Source organism: Diachasma alloeum, unplaced genomic scaffold (assembly GCF_001412515.2).
Source record: "Diachasma alloeum isolate Michigan unplaced genomic scaffold, Dall2.0 Dall_scaffold_00271, whole genome shotgun sequence".
NCBI lineage: Eukaryota > Metazoa > Arthropoda > Insecta > Hymenoptera > Braconidae > Diachasma > Diachasma alloeum.
In genome coordinates, this window is record NW_021680410.1 from 1,431,670 (window position 1) to 1,450,738 (window position 19,069).

Consider the following 19,069-nt stretch of genomic DNA (forward strand, 5'->3'; position numbering starts at 1 on the left):
GAAAATGGAAGTTTCAAACTAGTGTGATCAATCGAAACAGCTTGAGCTGAAACACAATGTACAACACATCTTCACTTTATTCGCATAATCGTCCCGGCGTTTCTCCATTGATGTTGTTATCATTGTCATTGACGGCTAATTGTCACGTGATAAACCAAACATGAATTTAAAGAGCAATTACAATTTTGTGAAATTCAGTGAAATGATCTTCATCATCGACTCTAATATCACGAATTGGTGATAATGAATTTATCACTTTTTTGCAGTGCAATGAAAAAGTGAGGAATGTAAATCAACGAGAACCAGTGACGATGATGAAGACTCATCAGCACGATTATTGCATAATTACCGTGAATTAATATCGCGTTACGTTACGTTTTTCATGCCATAATTAATATTCTAATTTTCGTTTATTTTCCACCAATCAGTTACTGTAATCGCGATTTACCCACAACTGATGCATAGATGTATTGATTTATTAAAGTATAAAAGGATGAATCGACGAATAACAATATTGTTCTCATAAGTGTACGAGACCCATTAAAAAAAAAATGAAGTAACATCCATTGAAGCTGTAATGTCGCTGTAAAATTATGCATCGGTTTTATTATAATAAATCATAAATATAGATTTAAAAATTAAAGAAGATAAAACAGATATATATGTATAAATATAAATATAAATATATAAATAATTACATTTGAATAGCCCATGTAGTAATGGAGATGAACCATTTTCTCGTGATGAGAGGGATTAATCATTGATAACTCTTCGCAGACTCGGTGGTGTCGATGGGGTAATGATGATGCATACAAAGGAGAATAAATAAATAAATGGGAAAAACAAAAGTAAATTGGACGTTTTAAAGTGATGCACAGGGTATAAATGAAGTCGTTGATTATGATAATGCTGTCTATATATACATAAGTATTATAGATGTTTCTTTCTGTTCTATCGGCCTCAAGATTGCGAATCAATCGAAAGCTATCCATAGATGTTTAAATAAATGAATTATTGCAAATAACGGGAGCCGTCTGTGGTTCTCTGATTAAAAATGGTAATAATCAGTGTCGTAAGTGTTAATTCCTTGAATCACGCGATCACTTGCTGTATTGATTTTTCATTTACAAATTGATATAAATTCATCCTAGGGAACCATTGCAACAGCAATAATGAGTAAGAATAAAGTCGATACCATAACTCACTGTAAATTAATATTAAATTAATAAAGACAAGTAATAGTTAAGTTGGTATACAGTAAATATTTGAGGGGAGAGATCATTGCTGTTGCAACACATTCGAGTTTAACTGAGGAATAATATGAGCGAAAAAGAGCTTGGGCCTGGTGGATTATCTGGGCCAAACAATATTTTTTAATCGCTTGAGGATTGGGTGAAAACTCGAGGAAATAAAACAAAGTAAATGAATGAGTAAATAAATAAATTATTTAATTGTTCGAAAAAATTCAAGTGTTTTGCCGGCTTTTTATCTTTAAAAACGATGTACTTCTATTTCGATTTCACTCTTCAGCGGTTGGTTGAACGATCAGGTGTGCTCGAGTGAGAATACAGTATTGTCTGGGTAATAGGAAAATTTCAATGTGGATTGAATGCAAATAATGTAGCTTCGCGGGATAATTTGGAATCGAAAGCCCTCCAATCTGTGTTCAGATAATTCAGGGCATTGGAATTTATTTCAAATCCCTGAATTTCAATGTGTGACATCAACTTTTTCGGAATTGAATGGGAATTTGAGGAACATTGAGAAACAGTTTTTGCATGAATTATTGTTTGATTAAGGGGGTCACATAGCTTTTTTCAAGTACCACAAGTATTTGATGGGAAATTTTGGCAATTTTTTGTCAATTTCTTATTTATGTCAAAAAGTGTGGGCATGAAATATCATGAAATTGGCATTTTTCAATAACATTATTTTTTTATTTAACAGAAGAAAATGAGGAATTTCAAATTCCATGCGATTGATTTTGCGAAAGGTCATAGCGAATGGACAAAAAAATTTTCGTTGAAAAATATTGAAAATTGTAGGACTAGTAGAGCTTTTACGAATTGAAAATATCGAAAATCGTCATTTTTCGTTTTTTTTCGACTCTTAAAAGCAGTGCAAGTATCTCATGGGAAATTCCGACAATTTTTTTTCAGTTTCTTCTTTGAATCAAAAAAAAAGTGTAGGCTTGAAACTTCATGAAATTTTCATTTTTTAATAACATTCATTTTTTATTTAACAGAAGGAGATGAGTAATTTCAAATTCCATAAGATTGAGTTTTTAGAAGTTCATATCGAATACACAAAAAAAATTTCGCTGAAAAATATTGAAAATTGAAGGAATTGTACAGTTTTTACGAGTCGAAAAATCGAAAAATGCCAATTTTCGATACAAAATTGAAAAAAAAATGATTTGATGGATATTTTTATCACAGAAAGCTCAACCAATAATCAAATTACAATAAATCTGAACTTTTATGATGAAAATATGCATCCGAAGTTTTTTTGCTTTTGCTATCGAAAATCGTCATTTCTCGTTTTTTTTAACTCGTAAAAACCCCACTAGCCCTTTAATTTTCGATATTTTTCAACGAAATTTTTTTTTGTGTATTCCATATGACGGTTACGGTCAAAATATTATGCAATAATCTTACGGGACAAATGTTCATGCCTCCACTTATTTTTAAAATAGAGAAGAAATTTTTAAAAAATCGAAATTTTCCATCAAATACCTCTGGTACTTGAAAAAAGTGGTGTACCCCCTTAACTAAACTAGCGAATCCATCCAGTTCTCCTGAAAGACTTCTCCCTGAATTGTCTCAATCACGAGGTCTTCAGACACATTGACTTTGTTCTCCACCAAAATTACAAAATTCGCTCAAATTGAAAAAAAAACGAAAAGAAAAAAACTGACGACAGAAGGCTCTGTAGATCCCGATCCTTCGAACTAATCCGTTGATCTATTTGCGATGTATTTTTTTACAAATCCTTGATGTCCAAACTTGCATTAACAAGGCTATGAAACGAAAAATTCGAGAAAGAAATAAAAAACAACTTAAAAATTGAAGTCAAGATGTAAGTAATATTCAGTAGTCAAGTGTGAGTGAGATTGGTGAGGTGCGAGTGAGTGAATGGGTGAAAAATTTATTGTCCGTTTAATTGAACGTTCAAAGTAGTAAACGATTTTTATGCTGAACGTACAAACTGTGTATGTTTACTTGGTACAAAGATAAAAAATTGAGATTCAAGTCATCGCAACAGAAACTTTCTCATTGCTTCACTGATATTTTATGATTATTCTTTAGTTTGACCCTGTTATGTTGAGCAATAGAGGACCCGAGGGGCTATTCACATATGGGATGAATGGGATGGGATGGGTTTGATGATTTTTTCATTTCCTGTGATTTCTTAATAAGAATTATAAATCATGATTTCAGTAGCGAAGTGATCAAACGGTTTAAGTCGACTTAGCTGAGTTTTCGAGGAATATCTCCAAATCTAAGGAAGATAGCGAAATTTCCGCTTCTATCTTTTTTGAAGCTCTCAATGTCCTCTACCGAAAAGGTCATAACAGAAATTTTGCTATCTGCCTTAGATTGCGAGATATTCATTGAAAACTCACGAATAGTCAAAATCGACTTGAACGGTTTGACTAATTCGCTTCTGATTTCCTTTAATCTTTCGTGATTTCCATGATTTCGGGGAACTAAAGAGTTGAAGGGCCTCATGGATGTGATAGTAAGAATCAAATGACATGTGCATAAGAAGGTCATGAGGGTCAGAGGGGACCGTATGAGTGAGCTCGGATAAAAAATTTGGGTTTCACTGTCATCGACGATTTCTAATTATTTCTGAAATCACCTGATTTCTTTGTGATTTCCACTGATTTCCGATGATTTCCAGAAGTCATTAGAAATCACTGCCGAAGTGGAAATCACTTGATTTCCAGTGATTTCCTAAGTGACCAGCCCCTCGAGAGGACCTTATTCCTATTGGATTTTGACATGACATCGAAACTCAAAGACGTTCAATACGTTTTTGCATAGTTTATGATGGAGATTCCCATCATCATGAAACTGTGGATTTATTCTCGATGGAAATGCAGAGAGGAATTCAAAGCATTCAGCTCTCATCGTTCTAGTCTTGTTCTTGATGTCTATAATTGTCGCAGTGTGAACAGTATTTCCAGCAGCTCCGATCGATCATTCGGTGTTGAACACATTTATTGTTTTTAAATTATTGCAAAACGGGGGGGGGGAACTACTACTTTTGAAGTTAGGTGAACCTAGCGAAGATATCTGAGACATTTATGATCATTCTTCAACTCTGGCGAGTTTTCAAACAAAAAATGGGTTCAATTCAGTAGTGAAAGGGTGAAATAGTTTACGTCGACTTAACTTTTAGCTGGGTTTTTGAGGAATATTTCTGAATCTGAGAGAAACAGCGTAATTTTGGTAATGACCTTTTTTGGAGCTCTTAATCCGCTCTACAAAAAAGATTTCAACAAAAATTTTGATATCTGCCTTAGATTCCGAAATATTAATTAAAAACCGACCAATAGTAAAAAATGACTTGAACCGTTTTACCGTTTTGCTACGGAATTATACGAAATTCAAGGGGAATATTTCATCATTAATTCTCTAAAATCACAAAAACATTCATTAAAAGTAATATGTTTCAATAGAAATCATGGAAATCCTCCAAATTATTTATCAAATGTTGAGTGACGTGTACGCAAAAGTTCGAAGTCTCCAGAAATCTGAGAAGAAAAAATTCATCAACTGATCGACGATGGAATTAAGACAATTGATAATTTAATTAGCACTTCCGTGCATTCCAAGAACTCCATTTATAATTGTCGCTGTGTGACCAGTATTTTTAAAAAATGATGCAGACTGAAATGTTTGCAAAACGTCGGAAAAAAGACAAATCTAGATGGAAGCCACAACAATAAATAGTATTTTCAACAGTTCCAATCAATCATTCGGTGTTGAATAAATTAATTACTTTCAAATTATCGCAAAACTCGGATTCAACTCTTCTACATCTGAAGTTAGGTGAAGCAAGCAAACATATTAAAGAGACATCTCTGATCACTCTCCAACGCTGGTGAGTTTTCAACCAAAAAATGGGTTCTATCACACCAAATTCAAGGGAAAAAGTTCATCATTAATTCATTAATTCTGTAAAATCACAAAAAAATTCATTAAAACTAATATCTTCCAATAAAAATCATGGAAACCCTCCAAACTGATTATCAAATCTTGAGTGACGTGTACGCAAAAGTCCGAAGTCTCCAGAAATCGGAGAAGAAAGATGGAAAAATAAAAGAAACTTCAGCAGCTCAGAAAATTCATCAACTGATAGACGACGGAATTAAGACAATTGATAATTTAATTAGCACTTCCGTGCATTCCGAGAACCTCCGCTTGCTAGCTATGAAAATAACGTTGCTCTACGAGAAATCAAAGACCCTAGTCTGCGAAGAGAAAGAAAATTTGGCAGAAGAAATCCTGGCGGTCGCCCTCGTCACTATCAACGAATTCCTATCAGCAAGTGAAATTATATTCTCGGGACTGAGGATAATGAATCATTACGCGTATCTGCTGATGAAACGGGATGACTACGACGAGGCTCGAAAAATCCTGGAGCAGGGGGATTCAATATATCGAAAAACAAAGTCGAACAACTCCGCTATTTTGTTCTTCAGCAATGAGGAGCTGTTTTCGAGTGAAGCAATCGTGACCCCTTCCGAGTCTTGCAACAAACTGGAGCGTTTGGTAACGAGTAATCTGGCGATGTTGAGTATGGTCTATGAGAAGCTCCAATTGCATGAGAGATTTGCTCAGAGTCAGCATGAGGTTCTGGAGAGACAATTCGAAATTTCTGGAGATGAACTCCCAGTGTGGGCGATGAAGGCGACTAAACTCGCGTGTTTCTTCATGGCGAAGAATCGGTTCAAGTAATTTTCAATTCAACTGGATTTAGTAAGGGGAGATACTATGAGTTTTTAAATTCGCGGGCTATTGGAGGGGGATTTATCATGCATTGAAGGTCGATTATATGTGTCTAAAAACGAATAATTAGTCCAAAAAATTAATACACACGGAGAACAATATTCAGTAAAAATTACGTAGGGGAGGGTGGGGTAAAATGGACACTTTAGACTTTTTAAAAATTATTTATATCTAGAAACTAATTTATCAATTGAGCTCAGTTTAGGCTCGTCACAAAGGGAAAGAGTTGTTCTTTGTGTTAAAAAAAAAAATTATTAAATTTTATCAACATTTCAACCCCTCATTAACATTGTAAAAAAAGTCAAAAGTTTTACCCCAGCCTCCCCTATCTTTTCCGTAATTCCGGAGCGAATTGTGGTTGTAAGAAATTTTCTTGAATATTCAATGGAATTCGATTTCTCAGGTTCATACGAGAATAAAAATTATTGAAAATCGTGAAAATTCAGACAATTTTTCTTCTGAATTTTCAATCTCTTAAAAATTCAATTGAATGCAGTAGTGCAGTGGTAAACCGGTATAAGTCTACTGATTTTGAATATTGGCCTGTTTTCAATGAATATCTCAAAATCTAAGGGAAATAGCCAAATTTTTGTCATAAACTTTTTTATCGAGCAAATTGAGAGCTACAAAAAAGGATATTACAACAATTTTGCTATTTCCCTTAGATTCCGAGATATTTATTGAAAACTGGCCAATAGTCAAAATCGACTTATACCGGTTTACCACTTCGCTACTGAATGTAATGTTTAATTTTCGCGACAGGTGTGAAAATCCAAATTGTCATTGAAAATTCAATGATCATTCATCACGAAAAACTTAATTTTATTGAATTTCCAAGATGAATCAGGAATTCCATGAGCAATTTAGTTTGAAATTGAATTCAATTTCTGAATATTGAAAATTTAAATTCATCTGTTACTTAAATTTCAAAAAATTTCTAACAGTGTGTTGTTATACACAGAATGAGAGGACACAATTTCTGATCCTCATTTACCGCTCTTTCTAATTTTCACATTTTACTTCATCATCAATAGCAATTGCTTTGGAAATGAACTTAGAAATTGTCATTGCTTACTAAAAAATCGATTTAATAAAAACGAAGTTTTGTAGGGAAGCGAGAAATCATCTAGCGGCTGCGACCCAAATCCTCTGCGAAGTCGAAAAAAAATCGAATGCAGTGGAGTCAACGGACAACTCCTCCCCGCAAAAGTAAATTTTTCCTCCGAAAGTTACAAATCCCAATATTATAAAAATTTATGATCAGATATTTTCCTAAAGATGCCCAGAATTACACCAAAAATTTGCGGATGTCGCCAACTGTTGGGTGAAATACGGTCTCGCCCTATTCAATTCTTCAAAAATGAATGCTATGAGACACTTCTGCCAAGACTCCAACGAAATGCTGGCGCGACTCTGGGATCCACTGTTTGGGTATTCACAGTCACCAGTCACCAAAGATTCTGAAGGGATTGATGAGAAAAATCGAAATGCCTTCGGAGCAGGCGCAACGAATGTGGGGAAGTCGCAAAGGACTCTGTCAAGTATTTCAGAGGATGATGAATCTCGCTCATCATCAGCAATGAAAACTTCATCATCATTAGAAAATGAAAAATTCGCTAGATATGATGGTAATACATTTGGGACTGGCGTTTGCTTGTCATCTCAGAGGCGACTAAATCTATTTACTTGAGAGAAGTATTTACTTTTTTAAAGTTGAATTTCTCTATCCGAGTCATTCCCAGACAAGCCTGAATAGGTTTCAATTATGACAATCATGTTGCTCTAGAGGAAGACTATTCTGTACATGACCTTCGATGAACTCCTTCAATAATTATTCATTTTTCCTAAATTTATTATTTTCTAGGGGAAAGAATTTTGAATAATTTTTTAATGTTGATAATTATTGAGGGAGTTCACTCAAGATCATAGTTAACATGATCATCTTCTAGAGCAATATAATTGTCACAATTGAAGCCTAATGAGAATTGACCGAGAATGACTCGACAGGAGAAATATCAAATTGACAAAATAAATACTTCTCTCAAGTAAATGGATATTTGGCAAAAATAATTTTTTTTCTCAGTGTACTGTATTCATCAAATCCGAAATCCGAAATTTTTTGTATCAGGATTACTAATTTTGGCCTCAGGAGTTCAAATATGATATTTTTTAAAAAATAATTGTGTAAATCAGTAGCGAAGTGGTAAAACGGTTTAAGTCGACTCATCTTCTAGTTGAGTTTTTGAGGAATATTTCCGAATCTAAGGGAGCAATCATCGAAAGTCATCGTTAATTATCGGGAGAATCATCAATATATTTATTTGTGTTTGTACAGTCCACTCCGGTACCTCAACTATTTATTTGAACCTCATCCGATGTAATTTTCAGTGCAATTTATCGTTTAAATACAGTGACAATGAACGAATCTCATCTTAATTTATTCTCCGGCAAATCATCCCACTTCACTTTCCCTCCCGGCCTCCCTATCATCAAAATCCCATAAAATTTTAAACATTGGTCAATAGTCCAAATTGATTTGTACCGTTTTACCACTTTGCTACTGAAATAAATCCAATTCAGTAGCGAAGTGATAAAGGAGATAAGTTAATTTTCACTACTGACCAGTTTTCAATGAATATCCCGGAATCTAAGGGAGATAGCAAAATTTTTGTTATAACCTTTTTTGTGGAGCCGATTGAGTACTACAACAAATGTAATTACGACAATTTCGCTATCTCCCTTAGATTCGGAAATATTCCTCAAAAACTCAACTGGGAGATGAGTCGACTTATCTCCGTTTACCACTTCACTACAGAATTGTAGTTTAAAATATTCTTTCCTACTCTATTGTGACCGAGTTCGATCGTGAGATTGATTGCAACATCTGTTATTGAAAAAATTGATTTTGAAATTAATGTTCAGAGAAACTAAAAAATTACAACGTTGAGGCAATGGTGAATTCAATGAATCATTAAATTTAATTTAAGAGACATTGTCTGGAAAATTCCACTCGGAAGCAAATTGTCAATTATTATCAAAAATATACTATGTTGTGACGAAAACGATTTTCCACTTCTTTGATGGCAATTTTGAATCAAATCAAAAGCTTTTGAATGAAATCCTGAAATTTCACAGGTCCATTATTCCTCTTCCAAAAGCTCGGATTGAGTGAATACGAAGAGGCAGTCACCGCGGCATTAATAGAGAGCACAGAAGAAGCGAGGATCCTCTTCCATCACACCCACACGTGGCTGAAACAAGTCAAACTCTTCTATACGCTTCAAGATCACCCCATGGAGTACGTTAACACCATCATGGATCTCAACGAACTCTACAGATATCTTGCGTTCTACGAGGAGGATATCGAGAGGTTCACCATAAAGAAATTTCTTCCCTATGAAATTCCATCGATGAATTTAGTAGTGAAGCGGTAAACCGGGTTGAGGCGATTTTAACTCCGGCCAGTTTTCAATGAATATGTTGAAATGTAAGGGAGACAGGAAAATTTTGCCCTCAATTTTTTTATCTCCCTCAGATTCGGAGATACAGTAGACTCCCGTTACCATAAAATAAAAATACTAACGATGGAATTTACTTCTTTTTGAATTTGACGTTTTATTAAATGGTTTTACTCATTACGTTAACATCTCAATATAGGTACATTTAATTAATTTTCCATTTTATAATCAGCCAGTTTTTTTTTATCAAAAAATTTTCTTTTACTAGCGAACGGGCGCGAAGCGATTATATTATATTATACTAATTTATTTTATTGTTTTCTTTCCAATTTTTCTTTGTGGTTAGATTAAATTAAATTTATTGGATTCTATTCCCATTGTAGTATACAAATTGTGGGCACAGTTTTTCTCATTTTCAAATGAAGAGATATTTATGATAAATTATAAGGAGAGTATTGCTACTTTTTGCTGGGATGATGATCGATTCGCAAGAAAATAAAAATTTCGATTTTTCAAAGACTCCGGAAAGTTTTAAAATTGATATATTTTTTCAAATAATGAAAGAATACCCATCAATTCAATTTCTATCCTCACATTTTGATAGAATACATAAAAAAATAGCAAAGAATAAAAATCAGAGATGAAAAATTTTATCGGATTAATATAATGTAATTTTTTTGTCAAAAAATTTTTTTTACTAACAAACGGGCACTTCGCGCCCGTCGCTAAATTGTATTATATTATACTAATTTATTTTGTTTTCTTTCCAATTTTTCTTTGTGGTTAGATTTAATTAAATTCATTGGATTCTATTTCCATTGTAGTATACAAATTGTGGGCACAGTTTTTCTCATTTTCAAATGAAGAGATATTTATGATAAATTTTAAAGAGAGTATTGCTACTTTTTGTTGGGATGATGATCGATTCGCAAGAAAATAAAAATTTCGATTTTTCAAAGACTCCGGAAAGTTTTAAAATTGATATATTTCGTCAAATAATGAAAGAATACCAATCAATTCAATTTCTATCCTCACATTTTCATAGAATACATAAAAAAAATAGCAAAGAATAAAAATCGGAGATAAGAAATTTTATCGGATTAATATAATGTAAGTTTGACCAATTATCAAACTGGTTTTGGTCTTCTAGTTTTAGTTTTAAGATTTCGCTTAATTCTCGTTTTTCAATTTCTTATCGATAATCTTGCTGTTATTTTCTTCATTCTGATTCATTATCTAATTCAACTTATCCCAACAAAACTAGAAGCTCTCTCCATGACAGTCTAGAGGGAACTGAATTTTATGATCGAAAATTCATATTTAGAGTATTTTATTTTTCATCACGCTGTGACGAAAAGTGAACTTTTCGACACGCTCCGCGTGCCTAAAAGTCCAGTTTCCGCCACATTGTGATGAAAAATATTGTTCGTAACTCGTGAAAAAATGTTTTTTAGCTCGTGGGATTATAGGGGAGGATGGGGCAAAACGGCCCCCCTTCAATCGTCAATATTTTCCGATTCAATAATCCGATTGGGATGAGTTAGAGCTCGTTTTGAAGAATGAAAAATTATCTTCAAAATGAAGTTGAAACTGGGAATTTTCACAATATCATTCACAAGTTATTGACAATTTAAGGGGGGCCGTTTTGCCCCACCCTCCCCTATCACTCGCCTTCGGCTCGTGATATAAACCTCCCACTCGCCAAAAAACCCTTTTTTGCACTCGTTACGAAATAGTATATTATCCGTTATAATTATTATTAGTTATATATTATCGGTGAAATTAATAAATTCTGTCCTTTTATGGAGACCGATTATTTTAAAAAATTGAAGATAATTAATTAAAAATGAAAAATTCTTTATAGATTCTTTTACTCTACTTCGCTATTCACTTCAATCATTAGTCGAATTCTCTTTGATTCACTATCAATATTTATAAGGTATTCATGAGAAAATGAAATTCAATGAATGCCATTTCTTCATTTCAACAAATGAATAGATCAGCGCGCGCGTAGATCTTGTAAATAAAAAAAAATTCATTCATATTCAACATTTAGCGTATCCATTTGTAGTCAATATGCCGTGCACAAGCTCCGAGCCGACGCCTTGGAAACGCTGAGTGCAGTCCTCCGAGAGGTCAGACCGCAGTGCTACATGGCAGTATCCGTGGAGATCCTGCGAGAGTTGGCCGAAGTTCAAATGGAAATGATGGGATTGAACCTGAGGAAAATCTACGCTGCCCAAACAGCTCTACCTGACGCCAATCAGACTGTTCGGAAGATCGAAACTCTTCATGATTTGAATATAAAGCTGAAAAAATTCGGAAAGACCCTTCCTGGCCTTCAGACACCTGATGAAATTGAAGACTCTCATTCGTGACTTTCTGACTTTGTGATTGAGAATTAGAATGCCAGAGGGAAATTTTCGATAAACTTAAACATGTAATTCATAACACTGGAGATCATTGTTTTCATTTTAAAAATTTTATTTTTATTGAATTTCGGGGAAATTTTGAATCTTCTGTTTTTTTATTAAAAAAAACATTCGAATTCATCACAAAGTGAATGAGTTATTGACATGTATTATAAAACAAGTGGATAATTGCATTTTTTAATAAATGAGTATAGTTATCGTTGGTAATGAATTAGCAATTGGCTTCCGAATAGGGTAAATGTTAAGAAAGAGGGTCCCCACCACCGATCCGATGGTTAAGTTTTCAGAAAGATCGGTGGTGGGGTCCTCTTTCTTAACATTTACCCTATTCGGAAGCCAATTACTAATTCATTAGCAACAACAACTATACTCATTTATTAAAAAATGCAAGTATCCACTTGTTTTACATGTCAATAACTCATTCACTTTGTGATGAATTCGAATGTTTTTTTTATAAAAGAACAGAAGATTCAAAATTTTCCCGAAATTTAATAAAAATAAAATTTCTTAAATGAAAACAATGATCTCCTGTGTTATGAATTACATGTTTAAGTTTATCGAAAATTTCTCTCTGGAACCGATCCGATGGTTAAGTTTTCAGAAAGATCGGTGTGGGGTCCTCTTTCTTAACATTTACTATCAACTCAACTGTCATCAAAATTTTTGCGTATTATTTCGTTATGTCAAATGATTCTACATTCAAACCCTCTCAAGACTCGCATCCGTTTTTCTGAATGATGAATAGCACAGATAATTGTCAATTGAGTTCCGTGCATAAATGAATTCTCAAAGAAGCTAAGTCGGAAAATCGGTGACCGGAGTTTTTTTTCCCGAAAAAAATTCATCGGAAAAAATTTCCCCGTCAAAATTTCCTTGAAAAAAATTTTCCCGAACAAAAATTTCCCCGGAAAGTGTTTCCCCCAACAAAGATTTCCCAGAACAAAAATTTTTAAATTTCTTTTTATAATTTTTTCCGACATTTTTTCCCATTTTGTGGGGGTTGTCAATTATAATTCGTTTAATTGAACTTATTTGGATGTGGCCACTGAGTCATTCCTTTGAGAACGTATATATCGAAACCCAACCGCACTACGCAAACAAAAGTTTCCAGCAGTATCACAACACGATTAGGTACGTTGAGATTATAAGGAATAGGCAATTAAATTTTGTATCATGGGTATAAAAAATGATAAATGATAATGTTAATGATAAATGTAAAAAAATGTAAAATGTGATGAATTCTTGAAGGATGTAGCTAATTTTGTGTTGCCATAAATTGACAGCTGATGATGAATTGAAAAATAAATCTTTGATTGATTAGTATTTGAGGTATTTGGTGGGGGATTTTATTCGGGGAAATTGTTTCCGGGAAATTTTTGAAAATTGACATTCACCAACAAAGTTATAATTTTTTTAATTAATAGTATCAGTCAGATGGTGAACATCGGTGACAATTTTAAAATTTTAGAACTTATGGATATCGAGAAATTAAATAAACAAAATCAGTCTTATACACGGCCTCTTATGGAGTTTTGATTAAATTGAACGTTTCAACCCCCTAGGAACTCAAGAAAAATTTGAAAAAATTTGAAGATATGGGGAATGATGTGTTCAATGTGATGGCGACAAAAAACAATGGGGTACCGGGGTGAATAAGAGAGATATTTCAACCCGCCGTACCCATTTGATCCCATGCTTTCTCGAGGTTCGTCACGCGAAATAGAGGATTTTCCGCATTTATTTTCTCGATGTCTAGTTCCGGTTGCGGCATTGAAATTTCGTCGGATGTATGAATACATATTTCTCCAATGATGGAGGGAAAGAAAAAATTTTTTTTGAATCTTTTTTCAAATTCACTTGGCATCCTTAATTGAAAGCATGTAGTCTGACATCTCTGCTACAAACTCTATTATTATCGACCGTCGATCAAACAGTTTTTAACGTGTGGGATTGTTTTGACGAGTTATTGCATTGAGCCATTGAGTAGATTAGCATTGTCGTTTGCAGTCGTTTGATTGCTTTCCATACAATCTATAGGTGATTGAAGGCAATCCTGCACACTGTTTAATCATCTTTCGTCATCATTCACAGAATATGCAATGAAGTCGCAGTAACAACAATCAACTTTGAAGCTACAATTTTTTCTGGCCGCAAAACTCACCACTGCATTTGGATTTCGGATACCAGGATGGGTGCGTTTGGCCATCGAGGTAGTCGCAGTGACAGTACTGCAATCCTGTCCAATTTTGCTTGACTGCAGCTACGGTAGTTGATTTCGAAACGCACTCGATATCACCCCTCCCCTGAATGTACCATAAAATTCGAATCAAAGTTTCTCCTGCTCATCTGCAAGATCTAATTACGAAAAATGGAGGATGATTATTTCGGAAAGTATACGCTATCGAGTGACACAATAGAGAAGCTCAAGGGTATCAGGGAGACATTGCAAGAGAGTGCAGGATCCTCTAACAGCGCCTGGAGAACATTATTCCATGTCGAGGTTAAAAACAACCGTTGAACGATTAGTTACCTGAGGGCAGAGAAATAGCCTGTCCATTCTATTTCCATAATTTCAGGATGATACTGACCATTTTGCGAATCCCATCGAAGACGTTCCCATGGAAATCGACAATGAATCTTCCCCCAAGTCTCAAGTACCTGACGATGATGGGGAGCTACCGTCCACCCAATTCTACTTCACACAGACAAAACCCAGGGAGAATAATCGTTCTCCATCGACACGATCAACGACGAAGTCAATATCAGATATCGTGAAGTCCCTTTCTGAAACGCTGGAAGCGAGGTGTTTGGATGCTGAAGACATGAACGGTTTGACTGATGCTAATGCTGTTGAGATCGTTGAGAATTTGTCGAAAAGACTGAGCTCCAAGGGCGCTTACAATTTATGCTGCTCGGTTTGTGATATGGAGACGGGCTTGGGGACTTATTACGCCAGAATTGTCTGCTCGAATCTGTTGTTCCAGAAGGTAGTGTGTCAAAAGTCAACTTCACTCAGTGTTCATACCAAAATTTCCTAAATTATGAGTTTGATATGGAGCAGAATTTGTAATAATTAAGAAACTTCAGACACTGATTTATTCACTTAAATGTTTTTTTTTTATTTAATTTATTTCTAGTCGCATGGACAACGTGATCATTAGAGATTATTCACAAAAGAAAGAAAAAAAAGTAAATTGCAATTTAATCTTATATATAAACAGTAACTGATTTTATTAGTAATTTGTCTATTAATGAATTTTTTTTGAAGAAAAAATTTTTCTATTAGAATTGAATTTAAGAAATACTGACTTCTTCTAGCCGAGATTTTCATGGCTGAGCCGAGGTTTTTGTTGTTGGTACAAGTTGAAAAGAGAGTATTGGAGAAATATTTGTCAGAGAGACGCGCTTGGAGACCTATTTGCCAGAATTGTCTGCTCAAATTTATTGTTCCAGAAGGAACAATAAATTTGAACATTTTTTTAACATTTTTTAACATTTTTTTTTGTGATTTCACTCAGTGTTAATCCCAAAAATTTTCAAATTGTAATGAGTTTGATATGAAGGAAAATTTTTAATAGTTAAGAAACTTGAGACACTGATTTATTTACTTGAATGTTTTTAATTATTTAATTTCAGGTAGATTATTAGAATATTTTTCATTTTTTTGTACATTGTCAATGGATCATTTTTCTAGCAGTATGTGTTATCAGGATAAAGAATATGCTGACACAGGAACCAAGGGGTCAAAATTGTGCAGAAATCTATCCCAAACTGAAATGCCTAAGTTTACTATAAAATTTCTTTTGAATATTTGGGGATACTCCTAGAAAAAAATTCCATAAATTATTCAATAATCCACTGTTGTTATCTTTTTCAATTCTTATAAATTTTTTTTAGATACTTCAGTTGGAGAAAAATTCAAATCGCATTGAAACGTCAACAATAACAAGAATGGTTGAGAAATTTCCTGATGATGTCAAGGAATTCCTCGTAGTTCCACTTTTGAATACAAATTTAAAAAACACAAAAGTGGTTTTAACGCTGATTAAGAACTATCCTCCATCCATAAAGAAAGAGCTCATATCGTAAGTCTCAGAAACTGTATTCCAAATAAATTCACGAAAATATTATTCATATCTCTCTTCAATTTTTTCGAAGAATGCGTAAGTATTCTCTTAATTAATCTGCTTCTTTATTATTCTAGTGATTTTGTGGAAAAAGTGAAAGAGCTCCAGCCCTGGCACCTGACAGTCCTGCAGTGCCTGATCAATACTCAACTTGATGAGGACGTGAAGTCTGGAGTCCTAGCATTATTAGTTGATAAAGCCCTGGCATACGCAGAAGACAAAAGCTACAGCCAATGCATATTATCATTCCTGAAAACGCAATCGCCGTTCACTGATGACCAGAGGAACATGTTGCATGAGATGATAATTGTGCATAAAACAGTTTTCAGAAAGCCCATGAAGAATATGTTCAGTAAAATGTTTCTTCATCGAGATTTGTGGCACATGTCGTAAATTGAATAAAGAATTATTTTATATTTTTTCAACTTGCGCGCCTCTCCTATTACCTCAGTCGATAAGACCGAACAGCTGATTCTCCACGCAGAGCACTCGATATTTACAACAAAACTTGTCAACATGACGGAGGAACTGTCAGGTGTGACTATCGTGATATTCATCGCAACGGGAGTCTTAACGATGTTATTGTTGTTCATATTTGCAAAGAGACAGATAATGAGATTTGCACTGAGATCTCGGAGGGGGCCTCACATTGCTATTGGACATGACGCTAAAAAGGTAATCATTGAGGTTAAATCGTCCTGAGCAGCATCACAATGAAATTGAAACTTATTTCGTTTTCAGTCGTTGAAGAGAGAAATCCAGAGAAGAATTGAAGTCATACCTAGGATTCAATATGAGCCTCAACTCATCAGTGACCCCAGGTATATTATGGAGCCTGGGAGTCAAGTACCACCTCATTATTACAGGCTCAAGGCTGTGGATGATGTCAAAGCTCTTGGTGAGATTTCATTCGAATAGAATTTTTATTTATTTAAGAGGGGGGGCACATCACGATTTTCAAGTACCAGAAGTATTTGATGGAAAATTTCGACGATTTTTAAAAATTTCTTCTTTATTTTTTTAAATAAAAATCCAGTGTAACGCTTTTTGAAGCCAACCTATTTAGCGTATTGAGTCGTTAGGTTTTTTATAAATGATGATCACATACATTAGAGATATTACGATAATATTATATTATATGATATTCTATAGGAGAGGTTGGGGTAAAACGGACACTTGACTTTTTTTTAAATGTTAATGAGGGGTTGAAATGTTGATAAAATTTAATATATTACTCATGATTCTTTCAGAAATCCTGAAAAAATCGATTTTCTCTTTCAAATCGCATAAACAATGTTCTGTAATTCAACAACGAATTGTGCGACCCCCACCATATTCTGATAGAATTAAGAGGGTTTAGTTATCATTTTCTTGAGCCATGACTAATTCTATTTTGATGACAATTACTTGAGTGATCGTTGAAAAATTAATTTTTGGAAAAATATCAATTTTTTCGAATCTGTATGAAACATTGAATTTTAATTGGTGTTCATGATTAGAGCTCATTAGAGTCTATATCCATAACAAAATTGATGAGATTCGATTCATCTTTTTTAAGAAAATTTCGAAAAAAAAACGGAGGAACTTTTTTCGTTTTTTTTCGAAATTACAAAAATTTCAATTTCTTTTTTCAAAAAAGATCAGATTTGTACATACAGACACCATATTCCGTTACCCTCACAAAAATAATTAGCAACTTAAATTTGAATGATTACAAAGCTTCCATTCGCAATTAAAAATTGTAAAACATCCCTCAAACATAAAAAAAATGAATGAAGTGCAAGGTAAATTTATCCTTTCCTCCCTCCAGAATCAGAAATCACAAAATACGACAATTGCCTGAAACGCCATGCAAGTGAGAATCTCCGTGCGTATCTCCTCACGACACTAGCCGCCCCCTTGAACGGAAGTGGACAAAGAATGATTCACCAGTTCTGCGATTTCTACGAACACGCCCGTCATGATCCAACGGAATTCACCGATGAGGAGTATCAAGCTTACTCCCGACTACACCTCAAACTGATGGACGCAGCGAGACTTTTGAAATCGTACCCCAGCAGCAGAAAGTCGAGCCCCAGTCGCACCCCAATAAAGAAGAATGTGGAAACGAAGAGAAATATTTTGGAGCCGAAGATGCGACCGCCTGAGGAGCAGATCCTGAGTGGATCTCGTCCCAGTACACTGACCGTCATGGCATTGGATAATACCGAAACGACCGTCTAGCATTATGAGAATCGTCACATTCAGCACATGTGACGAGGGAATGATTATTTATTGAATTTTATTTGAAAGACCGTACGGGGGCCATCGTTGTGGGATACGCAGACACTGTGAGCCATAATGTTGCATAATTCGGAAGAAGAATTTTCACTGTAGAGGCCGAACATTGAAGACAAGAGTTTAGAATGAAATTTTTTGAATTATTCTTTCAGGATATCCAAGTATTTTTCACAGTTTGGTACTGACCACACTGTCAACTCGACCATTTTCCATCATTGAATTCGTCAATTAAATTATGTGAGCAAAAATTGAAAACAATCATGAATGTTCAGTGTCATTCAAATTACATGTTGCGCAGAATTATTATTTTTTAAATATTCGGTGTTTACAAATTAATAATTGAAATCGTTTAAACTTTCGGAAACCATATTTTTTTAGGCATGAAATCGGTCTCTGCTAAAATTCTGAATATTAATAAATTTGTTATGATTCAACAAATGATTTTTATGGTGGAAAATTGATTATTTATAAAAAATGCTCGTAATTCTCGAAAATTGAATTTTTTAAATTATTCCATCAATATTCCTCCAAAAGTATAATTTCTAATTTTTTTTTAGATGAAAACAATTTTTTCTAATGTTTCAATAAATTGAAAATAATTGATTTACAATGATTTTATCATTTAAGTTTAAATGTTCGACTACAAAAGTAGAAAACCATTTCACTGGAGAAAAAATAGCTAAAATACTAGGATATCCTTGAGAGTAAAATATCTAGATAATTCACACACTAGACTTTTGTCTCAATAACTT

General features: G+C 34.1%; 3 protein-coding genes across 3 annotated transcripts; all 3 read left to right on the plus strand.

The window, feature by feature from the left end:
* The first annotated feature begins 5,237 nt into the window (after nucleotides 1-5,237).
* Nucleotides 5,238-11,905, plus strand: LOC107037802 (KIF1-binding protein homolog). Its single transcript, XM_015256556.1, has 5 exons — nucleotides 5,238-5,965; nucleotides 7,131-7,229; nucleotides 7,299-7,648; nucleotides 9,156-9,390; nucleotides 11,550-11,905. Exons 1-5 carry the CDS (start codon nucleotides 5,238-5,240, stop codon nucleotides 11,854-11,856), a joined length of 1,719 nt encoding a protein of 572 aa, XP_015112042.1. The 3' UTR covers nucleotides 11,857-11,905.
* Nucleotides 11,906-13,868: 1,963 nt separating this feature from the next.
* Nucleotides 13,869-16,462, plus strand: LOC107037918. The gene is made up of 4 exons (XM_015256748.1): nucleotides 13,869-14,410; nucleotides 14,487-14,897; nucleotides 15,808-15,995; nucleotides 16,115-16,462. Exons 1-4 carry the CDS (start codon nucleotides 14,279-14,281, stop codon nucleotides 16,428-16,430), a joined length of 1,047 nt encoding a protein of 348 aa, XP_015112234.1. The 5' UTR covers nucleotides 13,869-14,278; the 3' UTR covers nucleotides 16,431-16,462.
* A 26-nt stretch (nucleotides 16,463-16,488) lies between these two features.
* Nucleotides 16,489-18,603, plus strand: LOC107037919 (uncharacterized protein C1orf43 homolog). The gene is made up of 3 exons (XM_015256749.1): nucleotides 16,489-16,712; nucleotides 16,779-16,935; nucleotides 17,848-18,603. Exons 1-3 carry the CDS (start codon nucleotides 16,554-16,556, stop codon nucleotides 18,258-18,260), a joined length of 729 nt encoding a protein of 242 aa, XP_015112235.1. The 5' UTR covers nucleotides 16,489-16,553; the 3' UTR covers nucleotides 18,261-18,603.
* Nucleotides 18,604-19,069: the final 466 nt, after the last annotated feature.